This window comes from Vulpes vulpes, chromosome 16 (genome assembly GCF_048418805.1).
Source record: "Vulpes vulpes isolate BD-2025 chromosome 16, VulVul3, whole genome shotgun sequence".
Taxonomy (NCBI): Eukaryota; Metazoa; Chordata; class Mammalia; order Carnivora; family Canidae; genus Vulpes; species Vulpes vulpes.
In genome coordinates, this window is record NC_132795.1 from 59608786 (window position 1) to 59633506 (window position 24721).

General features: G+C 41.3%; 1 protein-coding gene and 1 pseudogene across 2 annotated transcripts in view; one reads left to right on the forward strand and one right to left on the reverse strand.

The window, feature by feature from the left end:
* The first annotated feature begins 5551 nt into the window (after positions 1-5551).
* PRDM4 (PR/SET domain 4) overlaps positions 5552-24721 on the forward strand; it is a 28175-nt gene continuing 9005 nt past the window's right edge. The window contains exons 1-8 of one of the 2 annotated variants that reach the window (XM_072742658.1): positions 5552-5658; positions 6022-6288; positions 11875-12008; positions 13831-14016; positions 15835-16629; positions 21223-21372; positions 23019-23137; positions 24528-24613. In XM_072742658.1, coding sequence (XP_072598759.1) covers positions 6278-6288; positions 11875-12008; positions 13831-14016; positions 15835-16629; positions 21223-21372; positions 23019-23137; positions 24528-24613 — 1481 coding nt within the window. In that variant the 5' untranslated portion in view covers positions 5552-5658; positions 6022-6277. Of the gene's footprint in view, positions 5659-5700; positions 5836-6021; positions 6289-11874; positions 12009-13830; positions 14017-15834; positions 16630-21222; positions 21373-23018; positions 23138-24527; positions 24614-24721 lie in introns of those variants that run through there. The other variant, XM_072742659.1, reaches the window with a different exon arrangement.
* LOC112929060 (non-selective voltage-gated ion channel VDAC2 pseudogene) lies at positions 10721-11704 on the reverse strand (annotated as a pseudogene).

Below are 24721 nucleotides of genomic sequence, written 5' to 3' on the forward strand. Positions count from 1 at the left end.
TTAACCCAAGGGAATGTTGCAAATGCTAGTGCTTAATCTTTCATACCCATGTAACAGTTACCAAAGCTCTGAGCAGAAAATCCGTGGTATCCAAGGAAAGGAAGGCAGCCAAGGAAGGCAGCCTCCTTCAGAGTGGCCACCAGGTACACTACCCCAAGACTCAGTCGCTCAAGGCAAGAAGTATTTATCTAGTTCTCAAGCCTGAAGGGCAATGATTTAGACTGAGTTCTAGTGAATGTCTGGTATGGCCAATTCAGAATCAAGGGACAGAAAAAAAGGGCTCTAGGTGATACTGGGATGAGCTATTAAGTCACCTTAAGTCACCTTGCGAAGGGCATGGTGACAGGGAGGAGCGCCAAACTGGAGCCATTAACACAGTCACTCTATTTAATTCTCTAGCCCTAAAATAATTACACAATTTGAAGTAGGGACAATAACCACATGTGGCTAATGGCTGCCATGGTGGAGGGTATAATTCTACTGTCATTGGTCTCCTTGCAATTCCTCAAAACTGCCAGACATTCTCTTGCCTCAGGACTTTTGCACTTTCGCTTACCTCTGAAACTCTCTTCTTCAGATGTGAATATGAATCACTCTCTCACCTCCTTGGTTTAAATTTCACCTTTTCAGTGACGATTTCTTTGTCTATCCAATTTTAGATTGTATCTCCTATCTCTAAGTGCTTTCTTCCCTGCCATACTTTTACATGCTATTTATTGCCATCTGGAATATTATATATTTTAATTGGTTACTTGTTTATTATCTGTATTCCTCCACTATTATGTAAACTCCATAGGAAGCTCCATAGGGACTGGCATTGTTTTGCCCATTTAATAAACTGCCATATCTCCAGGTATATAAACTGCTATCTCTCCTAGAGGAATACCTGGCATAGCAGGTACTCAATAAATATTTCTTGAATAAATTCTAGCTTTCCTATGCCTTTCTGCAAATATCATATAAATAAATGAGTCAGTTAGAATCTGATACAATAGGGGCCCCTGGGTGGCTCAGTGGTTGAGCATCTGCCTTCAGCTCAGGGCGTGATCCCAGGTCCTGGGATCGAGTCCTGCATCGGGCTCCCCACAGGGAGCCTGCTTCTCCCTCTGCCTGTGTCTCTGCCTCTCTCCCTCTGTGTGTCTCTCATGAATGAATGAGTAAAATCTTAAAAAAAAAAAAAAAAAGAATCTGATACAATAAATTGTAACTGTTTCCAGCTTATGGAGAGAATCTCAAGAATGCCAAAGAACAGGTTTACCCACATGAAGTTCTATTTCCAGACTCTTCCTAACATGAGAGATCAAAAACAGGATTTTATACCCTAATTAGAGTCAAATGAAAAAAAAAAAGCTATCTGAGCAGCCCAAAAGAGGCCCAAATTTACCCATTCTGCCATATCTTTAGTGCTAGGAGATAATTTTCCATCCAGCAAAAATATAAATGGCTGTTACTTGATTGTCTTATATATGCTTTTCTCTAAGGTTTACTTTTTGGTCGCAAACCAACATCTGTGTTTCACAGTCATTTGAACACGTGAGTTGTAAAAGAACAGCTACACCTTCATTTCCGTATGAGTGGTCAGCAACTCTCCCACTGTTTTTATTGTTTTACTGACCCCTCAGTGTCTCCTTAAAGTGGCAAGTCACCCTAAATCAGCTCCTTAGGCAACCTTTGGGCCTTCATTTTGCTGTATGTCTCCAAGTGAAGTGATATATAATAAGCAAAATTTAGTATTATACCAGTTTGATTTTCATTTATTAAATATTTATTGAGCACCTAGTATATATCAAGTATTGTGCTATCTCATATAGCATTAAATCTCGTTACCAAAACTTCAGATGTGCATATGAATCTTAAAACTTAAAATCTACTTTGAGGGCAGCAGGGGTGGCTCAGCAGTTTAGCACCGCCTTCAGCCCAGGGTGTGATCCTGGAGTCCCGGGATCAAGTCCCACGTCAGGCTCCCTGCATGGATCCTGCTTCTCCTTTGCCTGTGTCTCTGTGTCTCTCATGAATAAATAAATAAAATCTTTAATTTTTTAATTTTTATTTTTTAAAAGATTTTATTTATTTATCCATGAGAGACACAGAGAAAGAGAGAGAGGCAGAGACACAGGCAGAGGGAGAGAAGCAGGCTCCATGCAGGAAGCCTGACGTGGGACCTGATTCCGGGACTCCAGAATCATGCCCTGGGCCACAGGCAGGCACTTAACCACTGAGCCACCCAGGGATCCCCAATAAAATCTTTAAAAAAATAAAAATAAAATCTACTTGGAAAGACAGAAAATTAAACAATTAATTATAATAAAGGTTAAAAATGATGAGAGAGTATACCGTGGACCTACTTTAAATTGACTTTTTGAGGTATTTTTACATTCAATAAAACTAACCAATTTCAAGTGTACTGTTTGATAAATTTTGACAAAAGTGTACAGTTGTATAACCACTACCACAATCAAGATAATTTTCATCACCCCCTAAAAGTTTCCTCATGCCCCTTTATAGGCAATCTCATCCCTCCCACTCATCCCCAACCCCTGACCATCACTTATCTGCTATTAGTATAGTTTTAACTTTTCTAGAATTTTATGTAAGTGGACACACATAATATGTAGTCTTTTGTCTATGAAACATGAGATTCATCCATATATGTGTAGTTTGTTCCTTTTTATTGCCGAGTAGAATTCCACTATGTAGATATACTCCAATTTGTTTATTCATTCACCAGTTGACAGACATTTGAGCTATGTACAGTTTGGGATTATTACAAATAAGGTTTCCATGAGCATTTGTGTATAAGTCTTTATATATATATTTTTCTTTTCTCTTGAATAAATACCTATGAATGTAATTACTGAATTGTATGGTATAAGAAATTGCTAAGTTGTTTTCTAAAATGGCTGTAGCATTTTGCATTCCCACCAGCAAAGTGTGAGGGTTCCAGTTGTTTGGCCTCTGCCCCAACACTTGTTAGAGTCCTTTAAATTTTGCCCACTCTAGTAGGTGTGAAATGTCGTCACTTTATTGTGTTTTGATTTGCATGTCCCTCATAACTAGTTATGCTGCTCATCTTTTTGTGTGCTTAACTGCCATCTCTGTATCTTTGGTAAAATGGCTATTCAAACATTTTGCCCATTTAAAAAATTTGGCTTGGGGGATCCCTGGGTGGCGCAGCGGTTTGGCGCCTGCCTTTGGCCCAGGGCGCGATCCTGGAGACCCGGGATCGAATCCCACGTCGGGCTCCCGGTGCATGGAGCCTGCTTCTCCCTCTGCCTGTGTCTCTGCCTCTCTCTCTCTCTCTGTATGACTATCAAAAATAAATAATTAAAAAAAAATTTGGCTTGTTCGCCTTATTATTGAATTTAAAGGGTACTTTATATATTTCAGATAAAAGTCCTTTGTTGGGGATGCCTGGGTAGCTCAGCGGTTTAGTGCCTGCCTTCAGCTGGGGTTCTGACCCTGGAGACCCCACACATGGGGCTGCCTGCATGGAGCCTGCTTCTCCCTCTGCCTGTGTCTCTGCCTCTCTCTGTGTCTGTGTCTCTCATGAATAAATAAGTAAAATCTTAAAAAAAAAAAAAAAGTCCTTTGTCAGATATTTGTTTTGCAAATATTTTATACTCATTTCTGGCTTGATTTTTATTTTGTCAACAATGGTTTTTCAAGACAAAAAGTTTTAATTCTGATTAAGTTCAATTTGTTAGTTTTTTTAGTGGTTCTGGATTTTTGCATCCTAGCAAAGTTACAAAGATTTTTCTACTATATTTTCTTCTGGAACTATTAGTGTTAGGTCTCAACCAACGTGACCTGCCAATGTTCAGTGATTAGTTCTCACAAATGAAATGTGCTTTCCTTTCATGAGAAGGGAAGGGAAAGATGATGTGAGTTGACACTCCTGCCCTTGTTTAAAACACTGTGTGGGGGGATCCCTGGGTGGTGCGGTGGTTTAGCGCCTGCTTTTGGCCCAGGGCAGCGATGCTGGAGACCCGGGATCGGATCCCACGTCGGGCTCCCGGTGCATGGAGCCTGCTTCTCCCTCTGCCTGTGTCTCTGCCTCTCTCTCTCTCTCTCTCTCTCTCTGTGACTATCATAAATAAATTTAAAAAAAAATAAAAAAAATAAAACACTGTGTGTGGGCTGCCCCAGTGGCCCAGTGGTTTAGCACTGCCATCCGCCTGGGGTTTGATCCTGGAGTCCTGGGATCTAGTCCCATGTCGGGCTCCCTGCATGGAGCCTGCTTGTGTCTGCCTCTGTCTCTCTCTGTCACGAATAAATAAATAAAATCTTTAAAATAAATAAATAAAACACTGTGTGTGCCTTTGCCCCTTCACCTGGGATTGAATTTTCAAAACTCAATCCAGTCTTCACTAGACTACAAGCTGTCCAAGGTCGAGACCTATGTCTTATTCTTATTTTGTACTTATATGTTTGAGCTGCGATTCAGTAAATGTTTTGTGAATGTAAGGAGGAATTCCTGGGTCTCTACTGTTCTGCTGGCGTATGGAAGGTACCAGGCCGTTTGTTGCAGATTTTTTTGGTAAGTATTTTATTTATTTATTCTTGAGAGACAGAGAGAGACGCAGAGACACAGGCAGAGGGAGAGGCAGGCTCCCTGAGGGGAGCCCGAGTCTGGACTCGATCCCAGCTCCCGAGTCACCACCTGAACGGAAGGCAGACGCTCAACCGCTGAGCCACCCAGTGGCTTTCGTGCATGATGATGCCAGAGTGGCTGAGGCCAAGGACAAAGAGAGGGACAGATGAGGTCCAAGGACCTGACCACCCAGCCCACAGCCCGGTGTGAACTCTGGGTGGTACTTGAAGTGGGATGTGAAGTCCCGGGAAAGGAAAGGTTTTCAAGCAGGGGAGGCAGTGAGCTGATCAGAAGTTTTAAAAACGAAACAGAGATGGGGCTGGTTGGGCTGCCGATCTCCAGGGACACTGGAGACGTCCAATGGGCCGTGTTCCTGCACAGGCAGTTCAGTAGATGGACCGAGAGCCTGGAGGTACAGAACTAGGTGCCACCCAGGTGCCCCCGTTCATTGTAGTTTTAATGTCTAGTCCTCACAAACATGACTTTAGAGAAAAATTGTCCCATCTCAGTTGCACAGAAGAAGGACAAAGAGATGAGGGGAACCAAATCCCACACCACCGTTCGTGAAGCAGGGAAACTGCACAACCTGCGAGTGTAAGATAAGGTGAAAACCACTGGAGATAGACTCTCAATTCCTCCTGGGCAATAGCGCCCACATCTTTTGGGCTAAGTCCCTTACTTGGCCCAAATCTGTGGGGCTTGCGTGCATCCGCTTCCCTAGTCGGAGAATGCTAAGGAGACGGAAACCCTGAGTGTGGGGATTTAGGGGACGCAGAACTCACTCGCTACCCGCACTGCAGCCTGGTTGCCTAGCAACTGCGGGTCGATAGCTCGGCGTTCGACGCAACCCAGCCGGCCTGGGCCGCGGAGCTCCCGGCGGCGCCTTCCGCGGCCCCGCACCCTGGGGCCCGGGTCCCCGCCGTGCGCAGGCGCGGACGGGGCTCGGCTGGGGGAGGGGCGCCGGAACGCAGGCTCCGCTCGCGGGCCCCGGCGGGAGGGGCGCACGCGCGGGGGGCGGAGCGGCAGGCGCCCCGAGTGGCTGCGGAGCCGGAAACGTGCCTCGGAGGGTGCGGCCCTGAGGAGACGGCGGGCTGGGCCGGGCCGGGCCGGGCCGGGCGGGGAACCTTAGGCCAGCGGCCCCCGGGGCGCGGGGGTGAGCGGGCGGGGAGGGCCCGAGGCGAGCTCTGCCCGGATGAGGAACAAAGCGGTGGGGCAGGCGCGCGCGCCCCCCGCGCGGCCGGCAGGTGGGCTGCGCTCGGGCCGGCCGGGGCGGGGCGAGGGCGGCGGGGCCTGCGGGGCCTGCGGGCCCCTCACCGGCGGGCGGGCGGGCGAGTCAGCCGGCCGGCCCCGGGAGGCGGCTCTCGGGGGGCCCGGGGACGGGGACTGCATCCTCCCCTGTTTAGGTGACCGCCCTTGGCCTTCCCCCCCAGGTTGGGCAGCCTCCCTCCCGAAGCTGCTGGAGGAAGAGCCCCGGGTGTCCCCCGGCATGCCCCATCTCGCGGCGGGGTGCGCGGCCGCTGGCCCTAGGGACAAGTTGGGCGGCCCCGGGCGGCCGCGGGGCCGAGCGGCAGCGCCTGTGCAGCGGTTGTGAGCAAGATGCGGTAGCACGTGACCCTGGAACGCAGACCCTGATGCCGGTTCCCCGCCACCCGTGTGTTCCTTTCTCTGACACTTGGCCCCAAGCAGATGCATCACAGGTGAGTACTTGGGCTCCGCGCCCGTGGCAGCTTTGGAAAACATTTAGCAACCGAGAGTTCAGAGTGCCTTTCCTTGGTGCCATGGAGGGAGGTTGCAGCGCAGGTGCGATTTGCAAATGGGTTTAAGTCCCAAAGGGACCAAGAAATCCAGAAACCAGAGTTGGATTGAATATACTCTCATTCAGCCAAATTTACTCCAAATGTGAATAGCCAAATCCATATAGCCACACGTTGATTGTTGGCTCATTGACATGTTTTTCCCTACGCCTTTGAGTTATTTGAACGTTTAGTATTTTGATCTGGATTCCAGGGTGTATTTTTAGCTTAGCACCATGCTTCCACCTTGAATTTTGCTGGTTGCCCTATGGCTCGGATGGTAATGTGCAGAAATGAAGTTGTTAGTTTTGCAGGTAGAAATTATTAGTTTTGCAGATTTCATGATGTTTCAAGTGCTTAATGATACCATGCCAGTGCAGAAATATGCCAGATAGTTACACTTGGCTGTTCTTTTGGGGCCCTTTCATAGGCTCTATGTTTAGGATGAGGAAGGTAAATTCATTGAAGTTGCTGAAACTGTCCATTGCATTTTGCAAAGTGACTGCGTTTCAGTTAGCTTCTAATATGCCATTCTTTTTTTTTTTTTTTTTTTTTAATTCATGAGAGACCCAGAGGCAGAGACATAAGCAGAGGGAGAAGCAGCCCTCCTGTGGGGAGCCTGATGTAGGACTCACTCCCAGGACCCCAGGATTATGACCTGAGCCAAAGGCAGATGCTCAACCACTGAGCCACCCAAGCGCCCCCTAATATGCCATTCTGAAAAGAAGTTAGAAGACTCTAAGAAAGTCATTAAGATCAGCAACTGACAAATGATTTATTCTTAGGTTAGTTAGAAACACACACAGAAAGTGTAGAAGTGTGAAGGAAGCGATTTTACCAGGAATGAGGAGGGAAGAAGAGAGAGGTTGGTGTCTTGATTTTGGCCCTCCTTCCAAGATTGCTTCCCAGAAACCCATATGAGAAAGGTAGGTAGAACAGAATCGCACTTTAGAATGAGAGTGTCTCATGAGGATCATATTGTAAATTCCCTTCATCTGCTTTCTCTCTCTGAGATTCTAGTTACCTTTGGTTTATGGCTGCTGAGGTCATCACATTTTAGTGACTCACTACAAAGCAGAAATCTGCTGAGCCTCTCACATTAAACTCTGGTTTGAACTGGTTTGAGAAGGCCTAGGAGTCAACCTAGAAACACCATTTTGATTTTTATGTGGAGATTAGGTACACAGATTAATATTCAGGAATTTTTAGAATGAGATTTGAAGCTAGATTTTTAGGTGTACTTTAAGAAAATTATTGTAACCCATTTGTTGTGGGTCATTACTGCTCTAGTGGTTGTAGAATTCTAGTTACATTTGGAGCCATAAAAAGTTACAGGAAAAGTCTGTTTTTAACCAGCCCATGTGTAGAAACTTGCAAAATTAAGTTAGCTGTTGTCTCTTTCGGCTATAAGGATTTTTTCATTCTTTTATAGCGTAAATACTGCTGTTAATGTGCCGTCCTTCATAGGTATACCTCGTTTGTTTTTTGCCTCTTTATTAAGATTGAAAATGCATTGCTCCATCCAAAGCAAATGTTTCAGAGTGCCTATTCTCTACTGTTGGCTTTGTTCATTTTATTAATGTCTGAGAGTTTAGTTTTATGAGATACCTGGCCTGGGGTAAGATTAAAGCCTGTGACTGTAGAATAATGCAGGAACAGGTCTATGTGGGACTTTAAACACAACCCACAATATAAATATACAGCTCCTAATTACTGGAACTATGTAAAAGGCAAAATGGTTCTATTAGTGTAATTGTCTTTCTAATTATAGTTAAAAGCTTGAGTTTTTTTTTTTTTTTTTTTTTGAGATTTTATTTATTTATTCATGAGAGACAGAGAGAGAGAGAGAGGGAGAAGCAAGCTCCATGCAGGGAGCCCGATGTGGAGTGGGACTCTATCCCAGGTCTGCAGGATCAGGCCCTGGGCTGAAGGCGGCGCTAAACCGCTGAGCCACCAGGGCTGCCCAAGTTTTTTTTTATTGTAGTTGTCCTACAGCGTTATATTGATTTCAGGTCTTGATATTTAATGTTATGTTAGTTTCAGGTGCACAACATAGTGATTCAGCTTAGGTTTCTTAAATTGGCAGACCTGGATTTAAGTCCCAACTTTGCCACTTGTTATGTAATCTTGGGTTAAGTTTTTTAGCCTCTCTGTTTTCTCATCTCTAAAATGGGATCAAGAATAGTACCTACCTCACTTACAAGGATTAGGTGAAATAATTACGTGTAAATCACTTAGGTCAGTGCCTAACACATGTAGTAAGGGAGTAGTAAGTATGAGTTATTACTATTTTCAGGTTTATTGGTGGCTGATACTGTCATTTTTCAAATGAAAAACCTATTTAGGTTTGCTCTCAATGCTAGGGAATGTGTAAATCCATTTGATTCCTCTTCTCCTTTACTCTTCCCATGTACACAGACACAGAAGAACTTGCATTACTATTCCCTATACTTATTCTCAGTATAAGGAGTAGAGGTTTTTTTTTTTTTTTTTTTTAAGATTTTTAAAGATTTTTTAAGATTTTATTTATTTGAGAGAAAGTGAGCACACAGCCTGAGCAGGAGGGACGAAGGGAGAGGGAGATGCAGATGGCTACTGAGCAAGGAGCTGGACCCTGAGCTTGATCCCAGGACCCCAACATCATGACCTGAGCCCAAGGCAGATGCTTAACCAGGTCTTTAGTGACCTTTGGATAACCTATTGGCTAGCCTCTTGAAATTATAATGTTTATAGTATGGTAGTCTCTAGTTTTTTTTTTTTTTTTTTTTTAAGATTTTGTTTATTACGAGAGACACAGAGAGAGAGGCAGAGACATAGGCAGAGGGAGAAGCAGGCTCCATGCAGGGAGCCCAAAGTGGGACTTGCTCCCAGGACTTCAGGATAGCACCCTAAGCTGAAGGCAGACACTTAACCCCTGAGCCACCCGGGCGTCCCATCTCTAAATTTTGATATAGGAACTAATAGTTATTGATAGCCTCCAATAGCATCTTGTTCAAACCACTGTTATTCTGATAACATTATTAATGACAATGTAACGTAGATTGCATAGAAAGGGTGATTCTCAGATTTTTTGGCCTGACAAAAATGGTCTAGATTTTAAAAAAAAGATTTGATGTATTGAAAAACGTTTTGGCAGTGTTTTGCAGTATGATCTGTGCTATGATTTGGGGCATAGAACATGTCTCTGAGCCTGGTTTCCTCATTTATTTTGAAGACTTGGTGAGAGAATATGAAGTAAATTTTTATAAAGTATGTGTAGCAAAGCTTACATAAGAACCTATTTGGTGGCTATTAAGATTTCTATACAGAATTTTATTTATTTATTTATTTATTTTAAAAATATTTTATTTATTTATTGAAGACAGACACAGATAGAGAGAGAGGCAGAGACACAGGCAGAGGGAGAGGCAGGCTCCACACAGGGAGCCTGACGTGGGACTGGATCCCGGGTCTCCAGGATCACACGCTGGGCTGAAGGCGGCGCCAAACTGCTAGGCCATCAGGGCTGCCCTCTATACAGAATTTTAATAAAATCTAATCCATGAAGGAAATATGGTGCTTCTTCACACCATTAATAATTGAATTCAGACCCACTATCGCTATAACTCTTAGTAAAAATTATTTTGAGTGGGTTAAACTGTATACAGAGGTCTGGTTTGAAGTAATAGAACATTTGCATAAAATACTGTGAAAGAAAACTTGGATGATTTGAAACAAACTCTGCCATATCCTCTAAGAATTGCACTTTTCTTCAGGCAGTGTACATAGGGTTTGGAACAAAATCCCTGAGTTAAGTCCTTTTCTGTTTTGTGACATTGATTGAATTAATGTCTTTGAATCCTAGTTTCCTGATCAGTAGAAAGAATAAGACACTCTATCTTAGAGAACTGTGAGCATAAAAATTAAGTAGTAGTCAGCTTCCATTTTCCTCCCCCCATCTTTTCAGGCTCTTCAATTACTTTTTTTTTTTTTTTAACTTGGAGTCATTAATTATGTATACTTGTTTTTATTCAAAATCTGTAATGTCTGGGGATAACAAAAGTAATTCTAATGATGGCCAAATTTAACAGAAATTTTTTAACCTCATCTTAAAACTTCCACTGATCCTTCTGGTTCAATGGCAATTTTCAATGTTAATAGGAACATAAAAACAAACATGCACACAATTACACAGTTTTCATAAAGGTCTATTTCATTATTGGTTTAACAGTTAAATACATTTAAATAATGTATAGGTGACTGGAGGACTGCAGTATTGGTAACTAGATAACCAATTTAACTAGAAACCAGCTAACAAGTAACTGTCTAAATATTTAAAATACAGCTCTTGTTCAGATCATCCCTTGTTTTGATCACCTTCTTGGGGAAGGGAGGCGGGGAAGCCTGCTGGTCACACTGGAAATATATTAAGGCCAAATCCTCTGATAACCATTCCCAGAGGTTTCTTTCAGCTGGATTAAGCCTCCAACTCCAGGGCAAGCCCAAGTTTGTGGCCTCCAGCATTAATGCTCTTCCCATCTACCAGGGAAGACAGTGTAAGCTTGACACCAGGCCTCAGAGTCTGAGTGTAGCCCACTCCAGTTAAACTAGAGTTGTTGACTTTTGCCTGATGTCCAAGCAAGGTTTACTGAAGTGTCAAGATCTTCACATACTTTCTGATTAAATTGATCCTCCAAATTCTATCCTGTCATTGACATTAGTGTGTAGTTGGAAGTCCCCAGTCCTGTAGCCTACTGCAAAGTTATTTCTTGTCAGCTTTGATTTGGCACTGTCAAAAGTCATCTGGTAGCCAGCAAGCCAGTCCTCATAACCAAAGACGGCTGAACCATGGATTGCAGGTCCAGCAAAATCAAAGTCAACGTCACAACCAAAGTTTATACACTCCCACTTGTAAGAAGGCTTGATTTTACTACTTTTCTTCCCTTTGTTTGGTGAAAAGGTGGTATCAGATGTCAGTTTCAAACCTTGACAGATCTGGTCTTCAATTGCGATTTCTGTTCCCAGAGTGTTATCGGTGTTCCACTTTTCTGTGAAAGTCAGGCCATACTCACACCATTTATATCTGGTCTTCAAGGTTCCAGTAACTTTACCAGTGTCTGTATTAGATGAACCAGACGTTGAGAATTCCACACCACTGCATGACTTTGTTTTCACATCCAGTTTCACCAACCCAAAACCAAATCCTTTGTTGAAAATATCTCTGGCAGCTTTGCCAAGGTCAACATAGGATGGAGGAACACACATTGGCTGCGCACAGCCCTGCCCGTAGGTCGCCATGGCGAGGCCACAGGAAGGGGTGATCTGGTGGTCTCCTGAGAGGAGCTGCTACCACCGCTCCACTCGCAGCTCCAGCTGCTGGGCTTGCGCAGGGTCAGGCTGCAGCTACCCTGGCTGGAGGGCAAAGTCTCCGGGCAAAGTCGCTCTTCAGTAACTTAATTGGAATCACTGAGGTAAGATTTTGCATAATGGGTCGTCTGTGCTCTTTCTTAGGATGAATGAAATGAACCTGAGCCCAGTGGGGATGGAGCAGCTGACTTCATCCTCTGTGAGCAATGCCTTGCCAGTCTCAGGGAGTCATCTAGGGTTGGCTGCCTCACCCACTCACAATGCCATCCCTGCCCCAGGTGAGTAGTAAGGGAGAGCCACTGAATTTCAATACTTAATTGCATTATCAATTCTTGGTGGAGCCTAAAGGGAGACAGAGCCCCTTTAAGAGTGTAAAGGAGAAGCCCAGCAGGTCTGAGCAACAGTTCCACATGTGGCAGCATCATGGAAGAAATGTTTTTGTGGACTACTGGAGTTGTAGTGGATTGGAGTAGCAGTTTTTTTTATTAGTCCTCTTGTGGGGTTGGTGGCCTTTATCTAGAGATGTAATTGACTTGGCATTTTATCTAGGTTTATCTGTTCATCTGGTTCACATCTTTAGCACTCTGTCCTTGGGTTAATAGAAGAGAATGAAAGTTATTCTACCAACTGTTCCCAGAAAGTAAGAGCGCTTGAGCTTCATTTTTTATTACCTCTGAAATTGGCAACAACTGCAAATACACCAGGCTTAAAATTAAAAGAGGAGGTACCAGAGATCTCCTCTATGGAAATGCTGTTAGCCTCTGTACTCAGAAATAGTATAGAAAAAGCTCTCATTTTCCTCCATCACTGTACTTTAAAAAACTTTTATTTATTTTCTTTTTCTTTTGAAAGAGAAAAGAGATAAGCTATTGACTCTTAATGATCTATGGCATTGTAATGTATTGGGATTTTTTTTTTTAAGGTTTTATTTATTTATTTGTGAGAAAGGGAATGATCACAGGGAGAGGGAGAAGCTGAGCACAGAGCCTGACATAGGCTGGATCCCAGGATCCTGAGATCATGACCTGAGCCAAAAGCAGATGCTTAACCAACTGAGCCACTCAGGTGCTCCTGTATTGGACTTTCTTTATCACAATTAGAGTTAATGGAGATGCCTGTCTGTGGAGCATGTGACTCTTGATTTCAAGATTGTACATTTGAGTCCCATGTTGAATGTAGAGATTACTTAATAAAATTTTTTTAAAAATGTTTAAGGGTGTTTTAAATCTTTAATTTGTTTAAATAGTTCTCTGTAGGGATTACCTGCTTAGTTACTAAAATGCAGCAGCTGAATAAATTCATCTAAACTAGGGTCTCCACCTTCTTTTCAGGTGTCCAAAAGAAATTTAAAAAAACTTATTAGTAAACTCATTTGATTATCTCTTAGGCATTCCTTTTAGTGAACACTCTTGTTAAGGAGTAAAGGCCTATTAAAAAATATTGCCACTGGCAAAAATAATGCAAATTAGCACTGTCCAAGTTTGTGAGTATTCATTGTTATACTTAGGCATAGTAAGAGTCACTTCGACACTTTGCAAGTATAATCAAAGATAAATATAATCTAAAATTTAAATTTTTAAAATTATGAAATATAGCAAATATACAAAAGACTACATGAAAGTATATTTGTGCAGTTTTGCATTTACCTTCCAAGTATAAGCATATCTTGGAATTTTTAAAAAGCAAAACATTCTCACCATATAAAATGGGAAATACAAATAATACAGGAAAAGAATTCGTAATATCATTACTCAGAGACCACTCCTGTGAACTTTGGTATTTTTTCCCATTATTTTTATCTCTATATGATTTGTTCTCTTAAACTGTATTTAAACTAGTTTTTTAATTGTAATGTTTTAATACTTAAAAGCAATACAGACAACTGGAAGATCAGCTTGACCATTTTAAAACTAACTTAACTCCCTTTAAGACCTATTTCTGGATGTCTGCACAATACTGTCTGTGGATATAAGGGGCTACTAAGTGAGATTTTTCCCCTCATATGTAGAAACCTCCCTAAGAGTTTAGCTAGTGATTATAGAGAGAGTTTTTAAGTACTTACTTTCTTTTAATTGAGAAAAAAAAAACATTTTTTTGTAGGCCTGCCAGTGGCAATTCCAAACCTGGGTCCCTCCCTGAGCTCTTTGCCTTCTGCTTTGTCTCTAATGCTCCCAATGGGTATTGGGGATCGAGGGGTGATGTGCGGGTTACCCGAAAGAAACTACACCCTACCTCCACCACCGTACCCCCACCTGGAGAGCAGTTACTTCAGAACCATTCTACCTGGTAAGTAGTACAGTTATTTGGAACATTAGAAGAAAGCCTCCTCTTAACTTCCTTTCTTGAAGACTTGAATAACACTTTTTTCTGTTTTTCAGTATTGGATATTAATATCTAGGTGGGAAAAAATAAATATTTTTGTACCTTTCCTCTTACAATGTACAGATAACACATTATTAATATAACAGTTTGACTAAGTTTTATTTATTAAGGGTGCTTAAGCAATTTTTCTCCTTCTTTCCTCCAGTATTTCCTTGATTCAGTTTTTATAATTCTGTAGTTGTAATTCCTATCAACCATACATCCTGTTAGTGTCATTATTATAAATTAAGGTTTATAGGGTTTTTAAGTTTATTGATATTTTTGTTCTGAATATTTATTTTAGAAAATTTAGCAAATAGGGAGGAGAACCACTCATACATAGTTCCATCGTCCATCTTTTTGATGTACTTCCCTCCTTTTATCTCAGTGTATAGCTTTTTAATATTTTTCATAATTAAGACTATACTTTCTACATGATTGTGTATCCTTTTCCGCTTTATATTTTTCTTTCCTTTTTTTTTCTTTTTTAAGATTGTTTATTCATGAGAGACAGGCAGAGACATAGGCAGAGGGAGAAGCAGGCTCCCTGTGGGGAGCCTGATGGGAAACCCCCTCCTAGGACCTCGGGATCACGCTCTGAGCTGAAAGCAGACGCTCAACCACTGAGCCACCCAGGTGTCCCTACTTCATATTTTTCTGTAGTTATTTTCCATAACTGCTGCATGGTTTTCATAATTATTCTTTTTAATGCTGCATTATAGTCTTCTGAATGGATATTCCATGGTTTATTTATAATCAATCTTTATTGTTGGACAGTTTGGTTTTTCTAGGTTCTTATTACAGGAATGTCTTTGTATATCATATCTATAAAATGCTTTTAGGGAAGATTATCCTCAGTGGAATTTCTTGTGCAAGAGCACATGAATGTCTTTTGGGTTCTTAATATATATACTTTCCAAAGAAGTTTTAGTAATTTTCATTCCCACTGGCAATGCAGCAGGTACCATTTCACCATATCCTTACAAGCATGTATATTCAAGTATTTCTTTTGGTTTTAATAAAGCAGATTCGATTGTGACTTTGTTTTGAATGGAATGTAATATGCTATGATAGTTTAATAACTTAAAACTTAGTTTTTTGTTTTTTTGTTTTTTTTTTTTTTACTTTTTTTCAAAGATTTTATTCATGAGAGACATACAGAGAGAGGCAGAGACATAGGCAGAGGGAGAAGCAGGTTCCCTGTGGGGAGCCCGATGTGGAACTCAATCCCAGAACCCCAGGATGCCCGAGCCAAAGGCAGATAGATGCTCAACCACTGAGCCACTTAGGTGTCCCTGGAAGATTTGCTTTTAAATCATTTTACCTTTTAATTTTTATAAAACAAATTTCAGCATCTTGGGTCTCAGGAATTCCAACTATGTATATATTAAAGGCATCATTTAAATGCTTAATTTCCATGGACTTAGTTAATCTTTTATAGTGTGTGAGTTTCACAGGGATAATCTTTTATAGTGTCTGAGTTTCACAGGGAAAACTGAATTATGGTATATGTATGTTGCTATTTATAAGGTATATATATCAATTTAACCAAATAAGTAAGTAGAAGATTCTTTTATGGTCTATTTATGTTGCTGTTTTTATAAAGTATATCAGTTAAGCCAGAGAATTAGGTAAGAGATTAATCTAGTTATTTGTAAGGAAAATAGTTTCTAGCATTTGGAATTTCTTATATTTAATGCTGTACTAAAAAATCTCTGATATCTCATCTTTTCCCTTTCCCAGGCATTTTATCTTATTTAGCTGACAGACCACCTCCTCAGTATATCCACCCTAACTCTATAAATGTTGATGGTAATACAGCACTGTCTATCGCCAATAATGCTTCAGCCCTAGATCCCTATCAGTCCAGTGGAAATGTTGGATTGGAGCCAGGCATTGTTTCAATAGACTCTCGCTCTGTGAACACACATGGTGCCCAAAGTCTTCATCCCAGTGATGGCCATGAGGTGGCCTTGGACACAACAATCACTATGGAGAACGTCTCTAGGGTTACCAGCCCAATCTCTACAGATGGAATGGCAGAAGAACTTACGATGGATGGTGTTGCAGGCGAGCATTCCCAGATCCCAAATGGCTCCAGAAGTCATGAACCTTTGTCTGTAGATTCTGTGAGCAGCAATCTTGCAGCAGACACTGTAGGACATGGTGGTGTGATACCCATTCATGGGAATGGCCTGGAGCTCCCTGTGGTCATGGAGACGGACCACATTGCAAGTCGGGTCAACGGGATGTCTGACAGTGCCCTCAGTGACTCCATTCACACCGTGGCCATGAGCACCAACTCTGTAAGCGTGGCACTCTCTACCTCACACAACCTCGCCTCCCTAGAATCTGTTTCCCTCCATGAAGTTGGCCTAAGCCTAGAACCTGTGGCTGTCTCCTCCATCACCCAGGAGGTTGCTATGGGGACAGGTCATGTAGATGTATCTTCAGACAGTCTTTCTTTTGTACCACCTTCACTGCAAATGGAAGACTCCAATTCAAACAAGGAAAATATGGCAACCTTGTTTACAATTTGTGAGTGTATTTAGCCTTTTTCTTTTGGAAATATTGGTAGAAAGGGTCATCATCTCTAATAGTTTTATTCCAAAATCACGTGTTAGGGAAGCATAGAAAGTAACTAAATTTTGGGATTTTTCTTTGTGTATTGTGCTTTATTAATGTGCCTTTTCCTCCAGCTGAATGACATACAGACATTTTGTTGGTTCTTAAGTATTCTAAAATAAGGAAACCAGAGTCATTTCCTTCTGTATTTTACAGATAGGGTCAGTCCAATATATTCATGATATTTCCCTGGGTTTCAGAAATAGAGTTATTATAGAAGTAAACTTCAGTGAGGTAGTCTGTGTGTCATGCTGTGTGCTTTGTCAACATAAGACAAATTTATTAGATGATATGTACTATCTTATCCCCATGGAAAAAATGTAGGTTGATACAAACACAGTTTTTATTTTTGCTCAGAATGCATGTAAATTACTATAGTTGGACATGTAAGAATTCTTTTTATGGGGCAACGGTAACAAAAAGCAGTGTAAAGACTGTTCATTTGTTGGTGTTACTACATTCTTCATTCATGCAGGAAACGTGTTGAGTGCTTACTCTGTGCTAGCCTCTGTGCTAGAGGCAGGGTAGAAAACAGTCTGTGAAGGATGACACATGCCTTTAAAGAGCTTATGTCTGATGGGAGGCATAGGCAAGTAAACAAGCTATCGTAATACAACATAAGTGGGAAGATGGGATTAAATTTGAGGTTTAAGAGAGCCTAAAGCGGAGCATCTAACCAAGCCATGGAAGGAATAGAGAAGACTTACCAGGGGAGGCAGTACATATGTTAGTTAGCACAGACTTGAAGGACAAGAAAGATGTTGGTAGCTGAGTATCAGGAAGAACAGTGTCCCAGACAGGAGTTGGCACCTGTAAGTACCTAGGACTAAAAAAATTTTGCATGCTTCAGAATTGCTGAAGCATAGTATGTAGGTGATGAGAAAGAAGTAGGAGCCAGAACCCAAAGGGTCTTCTAAGAAGTCAGTGGTCTTAACGAGTGCAATTTGGGATGGGGGCTCTGTTGCAAAAGTGAGATGAGTAGGCAGGTAAGGAAGATGATGCCAAAATTTAAGTGGAAGGTGATTTTCTAACCTGGAGTTGAGGTGATGTTGAGGAAAGTGGGGAGTATTTACAAAAAACTTAGTAGAGCTTGCCAATTAAAGTTGGGGGAGAGAAGGGTGAAGGAGATATACCCTGGTTTCTGGCATGGGAAACTAGGTGGAGAGTGGTACCGCTTCTTAGGATAATGAATGGTGGAGGAGGCTTCTTTTTTTTTTTTTTTTTTTTTTTTGAGGAGCTGGTTTCAGACCTGTTGATTTCAGTGTCTATAAAATACCCAATAGAGTTTTTTTTTTTAAGATTTTATTTGACAGAACACAAGGGGGGGAGGGGCATAGGAAGAAGGAGGAGACTTCCCATAGAGCAGGGAGCCAGTGACCATGACCTGAGCCCAAGGCAGACACTTAACCAACTGAGCCACCCAGCCATGCCCCAATAGAGATATCTAATGAGAATTTTAATCTGGAGCACAGAGATCTGTCTGCAAATATTAAGGGATCCTCAGCATTAGAATGTCAATCATAGCCATGGAAGTGGGGTAAAATTACCTCCTAGTGAGAATGTGGAGTATAAGAGAAGGTAGAGGAAGAGCTTCCAAATTAGACTGAATAGGAGGGTCAGAAAAGTAGGACAAAGCTTCTGGTGCCTCAGAAGCCAAGCAGTGAGGAGAACTTTTATGTTAAACTTTTAAAGTCTGAAATCAATAATTTTAAAATATTTTAATTTAGGGATGTGATTAATGGAGGCTCATTAACTCAGCAGAGGATAAGAGAGGCCTAAATAAGCCTGTTGATTCTTTTTTAAGTGGTCATGTGGAGTCTTGCTCCTGTGTGTGTGTGTGTGTGTGTGTGTGTGTGTGTGTGTTTTAAAGATTTTATTTATTTATTCATGAGAGACAGAGAGAGAGGCAGAGACACAGGCAGAGAGAGAAGCAGGCTCCATGAGGGAGCCCAACGTGGGACTCCATCCCAGGTCTCCAGGATCACACCCCGGGCTGCAGGTGGCGCTAAACTGCTGCGCCACTGGGGCTGCCCTCCTGTGTGTGTTTTTTAAAAATGAGATAGAATTCACATACACGTTTTAAAGTGTACAATTTCGTAGTTTTTTTGTATACTGACAAAGTTGTGTAACAATCATCACTATCTAATTTCAAAGCATTAACACCCTGTAAAGATACCCCACTAGCAGTTGCTCATCATTCCTGCCCTTCCAACTCCCTTCCCTCCCTGCCATGGTCCTCAGGCAACCACTAATCTACTTTCTATCTATAGATTCACCTGTCCTGGACACTTCATATAATGGAAACATATGACATGTGGCCTTTGTGATTTGCTTCTTTCCCTTAGGACAATGTTGTCATATTTCATTCATGTTGTAGCAGGTGTCATTGCTTCATTCCTCTTTATGGCTGTGTAATAATCCATTGTTTGAATATACCACATTTTGTTTATCCACCTTTCACTTATGATGAACATTTGGTTTCTCCTTTGGCTATTATGAATAATGCTGCTGTGAACATTCATGTACAAGTTTTTGTATGTACATATGTTTAAGTCTCTTAGATATATATTTAGGAATGGAATTGCTCTGTATTTAACTTTTTGAGGAACTGTTAGAGTTTTCTGAAAAACTTTGCACCATTTTCAATTCCCAACATCAACGTGTGAGTGTTCCAGTTTCTCCACATCTTTTAAACACTTTTTCTGTTATCCATCTTACCAACTGTGAAGTGGCATCTCATTGTGGTTTAGATTTGGTTACCGGATTGATAATGATGGCAAACTTCTTCCTTTACATGTTCTAATTGGCCATTTGTGTATTTTCGAGAAACCTTTAAAGCATTTTTTTGCAGTATGAAATCTGAATCTCCTTTGGAGATTTAGCATAGTTTCTTATTAAGAGCAGTGGACAATCAGTTCTCACTAGGTATAGGGGATCTCTAATCTGATATTCAAAGTATTTTTAGTCAAGTAATGGTTGAAGTGTAAGATACTATTTCTGCTTTGCCTAAATATGAAAATGTACTGATATTTTATGTCATTTAATGAGAAATGTTCAATAATTACTTAGGAAAAAAAGATACTTAGATGGCTGTGGTTCTGAGGTTGATGTATTCCATCTGTTTTGTGGATGAATTTGGAAAGTTTGAACATAATCATTGACTGATAGGGTCATGTGTGCTATTCCTTAACAGAAATGAAGCAGATTTATGGACAGGGATACTCATGAGCTTGTAAAAGTGAAGTTACAGTAACCAGGGGATCCCTGGGTGGCTCAGCGGTTTAGCACCTGCCTTCAGCCTGGGCGTGATCCTGGAGTCCCAGGATTTAGTCCCACATCGGGCTCCCTGCGTGGAGCCTGCTTCTCCCTCTGCCTGTGTCTCTGCCTCTGTCTCTCTCCGTGTCTCTCATGAAGAAATAAATAAAATCTTTAAAAAAAAAGTTACAGTAACCGTAGACAGCAGTATATACAAAGACAACACCCTTTTTGACATGCAAAAAGAAAGACTATATGAACAGTAAGAAATTAAAAGTCTTAAATACTGCAAGAATATAACTACCTACTGTCCCTAAGAGCATTTTTTGCCCTCCCTCTTTTTATTTATTTATTTTTTGGTCTTAAGAATCTGTCATCAAACCTGGGTAACCAGTTTGTTCATAATGAAGCAAAAGTTGGCAGTCATGTACCTAGCTCTGACTCTTTAGATTTTATTTATTTGTACAGGAGAGACACAGAGGTAGAGACACTGGCAGAGGGAGAAGCAGGCTCCACACAGGGAGCCCGATGTGGGACTCAATCCCAGGACTCGAGGATCACGCCCTGGGCCTAAGGCAGGTGTTAAGCTGCTGAGCCACCCAGGGATACCCTAGCCACCCAGGGATCCCCCAGCTCTGACTCTTGACCTATATTGTCATCTGTTTTGGCTTTGTATGATGGCATTTCAATTCCTATTTGCTCATATAGTTTGGTAGAATTGGAATCTTAGGACTTCAGATACCATATCTAAAAGTATTAGGTATCTACTTAATGTAAAGAACACTACTCTTTTTTTAAGATTTTATTTATTTATTCATGAGAGACAGAGGCAGAAACATAGAGGGAGAAGCAGGCTCCCCATGGGGAGCCCAATGCAGGACTCAGTCCCAGGACCCCAGGATCATGACCTGAGCTGAAGGCAGACATTCAACCACACTTGAGCCACCCAGGTGCCCCAAGACCACTGTACTTTTTTTTTCTTGAATTAATATACTGTTATTTTTTTATCAGTCTCTTCTGGACTGAAACAGTAAAATTGTTCTGTGAGATTTGATCTGCTCTTACTGGAAAGAGATATAAGAGTGGGATACGTATCTTAGTGTAAGAAAGTGATTCTTTGATCAGAGTATTTTTACTAGAACTTTGCTTCTTACAAGTTACACTTTAGTAATTAGCATTTAAATAAGAAAGGTGGTACTTTAGGCTGCTTGAACTAATGCCATTTCTGTGTCTCAAATTTCCTACCCACAGGGTGCACTCTCTGTGACCGAGCCTATCCCTCAGACTGCCCGGATCACGGACCAGTGACTTTTGTTCCTGACACTCCAATAGAGAGCAGAGCAAGGCTTTCTCTCCCAAAGCAGCTTGTCCTCCGCCAGTCAGTGGTTGGAGCAGAAGTTGGTAAGAATCTTGGAAGCATAAAACCCCAAGATTTATCTTTCTAGACACATTTGACCAGTGATAGCAATAAATCAAGTTGAAACTTTATTGAGAAATTTCCCCTTAGAATCAGAAATGAATAAAGGATGGGATGCCTGGGTGGCTCAGCAGTTGAGCGTCTGCCTTTGGCCTAGGGCATGATCCCAGAGTGCCAGGATTGAGTCCCACATTGGACTTCCTGCATGGAGCCTGCTTCTCCCTCTGCCTGTGTCTCTGCCTCTCTCTCTCTGTGTCTCTCATGAATAAATAAATAAAATCTTAAAAAAAAAATGAATAAAGGAGAAAATCTTGGCCTGAGTCTAAAGACTTTTATTCTTGGCTGTATTATTCTCTAATGATTATGACAAAACAGTCCTTGAAACTTGTTTCTTTTATCAGAGAATTCATCACTGATAACCCTTTGTCACAAAAGGGTTGTCTAATACTCCTTAGGAAAAAGGAATAAGAAACATAGACTGCCAGAGTTTGGTTATCCAGATTTAAATTTAAAATCGTTTCTGAATTACTGTGCCATTTCTTTGTCGATATTAAGCTGGGTTCATTATTTTTTCAGCTGTAGTTTGGGTATGAGTCAGTTGAAAACATTAAAATAGCTTAGATAATATTGAGCAATGCTTTAAGCACAGATGCTTGAAGTTTGATTTACTCTGTAGTAATTATATTTTTATAATTGAGTTACATCCTATAAGCCTTTTTTATGTATTAACTCTGAAATAACACTTAGAGGGACTTGATTTGGTTCCTTCTGTGTAACACTGGGTTTAGGTCTTTTTTTTTTTCTTTCTTTCTTTCTTTCTTTCTTTCTTTCTTTCTTTCTTTCTTTCTTTCTTTCCCCTTTTCTTTTCTTTTCTTTTCTTTTCTTTCTTTTCTTTTCTTTTCTTTCTTTCTTTCTTTCTCTCTCTTTCTTTCTTTCTTTTCTTTCTTTCTTTCTTTTTTTCTTTCTTTCTTTCTTTTCTTTCTTTTTTTTCTTTCTCTTCTTTCTTTTCTTTCTTTTCTTTCTTTCTTCTTATTTATTTATTCATGAGAGACCAGAGAGAGAGGCAGAGACATAGGCAGAGGGAGAAGCAGGCTCCATGCAGCGAGCCAGATGCAGGACTTGATCCCTGGACTCCAGGATCAAGCCCTGAGCCGAAGGCAGACACTCAACCACTGAGCCATTCATGCGTCCCAAGGGTTTAAGGATTTCTGATACTGCTGCTTACTCTGCACTTTTCTTTTCTTTTCTTTTTTTCCATGAGAGAGACAGAGAGAGGCAGAGACACAGGCAGAGGCAGAAGCAGGCTCCTTGTGGGGAGCCCAATGCAGGACTCGATTCCCAGACTGGGATCATGCCCTGAGCTGAAGGCAGACACTCAACCACTGAGCCATCCATGTGTTCCTTAACTCTGTGCATTTCTTCTGAGCCCCATTTAATCTGATCATTACATTTTCTGTATTTATGGGATAGAACCCATAAGACTTTAGCTATATCATAGGAGTGCTGGAATAGCCATAGTTCTTAGGTTCGCTGAATATAAGATTCTTTAAATGAGCTAAGCCACTCTGTCTTGTGTATCCTGTTAGGTGCTTAATCATTGATTGGGTAGTTGATGTCTTTTCACTGATAGGAGTGTGGACTGGAGAAACCATTCCTGTGCGGACTTGCTTTGGGCCTTTAATTGGCCAACAGAGCCACTCCATGGAAGTAGCAGAATGGACAGACAAGGCAGTCAACCATATCTGGAAGGTCAGTGTTCATGAAGCTTTTCTCTGGCTTTTGGATGTTTTTATTATAGTGAGGTAGTTAAAAGTGATGTAAAAGCAAAACTGGCTAAACTTCTATGGTGTCATTCACCTGGCATTTATTTAACATTATATCCTTTCTGTTCTTTGTAGCCAAATTCTAATATTTAGCAAAACACCAGCTACTAAACTTAGAAAAGAAACTGCTTTTAGTCTTCCTTTTGTTAGATAATCCAGCGATTCTTCATTTTGATTTTTTGAGGCAGCTGAGGACATGGACTTTGTTTATATGATGAAAGTCTTATTTTGTAATCAAAACATTCCTCAAATAGTTAGGTTGGCAAACAGTTCTGGGATTGGAAGCTAAGATCATTTCTTTAGTTTTCTTTTTTAAAGATTTTACTTGATTTTGAGAGAGAGCGAGAGAGCCAGTGAGCACAAGCCGTGGAGAGAGGGAGAAGCAGACTCCCTGTTGAGCAGGGAGCCTGATGCGGGGCTTGATCCCAAGACCCTGGGATCATGACCTGAGCTGAAGGCAGATGCTTAATTGACTGAGCCACCCAGGTGCCCTGGATCATCTTTCTAGTTTTCTAATGGTAAAATTTCAGGAAAATGCAAGGTTTTATTTTTTTCATTTTTTTAAATTTTTATTTATTTATGATAGTCACAGAGAGAGAGAGAGGGAGAGGCAGAGACATAGGCAGAGGGAGAAGCAGGCTCCATGCACCGGGAGCCCGACGTGGGATTCGATCCCGGGTCTCCAGGATTGCGCCCTGGGCCAAAGGCAGGCATTAAACCGCTGCGCCACCCGGGGATCCCAAATGCAAGGTTTTAATGTAAACAGCTATTTGTATAACATATTTATGTAGAGTCACTTGTAGTTAATAGATTGGAAATGATGCCTGCAAAATTGAAGTGAGAGGAAAGTAGATCTTGTGATCATTGGAAAGGTAAGGTGCTGCCAGCATTGGGGACATGAGTTTTGGTATCCAAAAAACACAGAAGAATGCTAGGTCCATTAGAAGAAGAAGGAGAAGAGATGGTTCTATGACCTTAATGTCTCTTTAGTCACTCATTATCACCAAGTGGTAGGTGATGAAAACAAGTAGACTGTTTTTGTTTTTTCCAGTCAAGCCAAAATGTAAATAATTAAGAGCAGGGTCATTTTGTACCTCGAGCACTAACTGTTGGTCTCTAGTGGTCTTTATTACACTGCTGGAAATGGGGGCTGGGTGAAATGACAAATGTGTAAGAAGGCAACCATGGAGTTCTGCACTGACTAGGAAAGCTGTAGCCTACTGTGGAGTAAATGAAACTGTTGCCAGCCTAACTTCAGTAGCACTTTGTATTGCTTGTCAGTTCATTTGACATGTATGTTTGCCTTTTGTTGGCAGATATACCACAATGGTGTCCTAGAATTCTGCATCATCACAACTGATGAAAATGAATGTAATTGGATGATGTTTGTGCGTAAAGCCAGGTAAGAGTGGTCTTGGATGAAGAGATAGTTACGATTTGGATATTTTTAATAGGAAGCTTTGCATAAAATAGAGCAGAGCCAAAGATTCCAGATTATACTGATATCTGA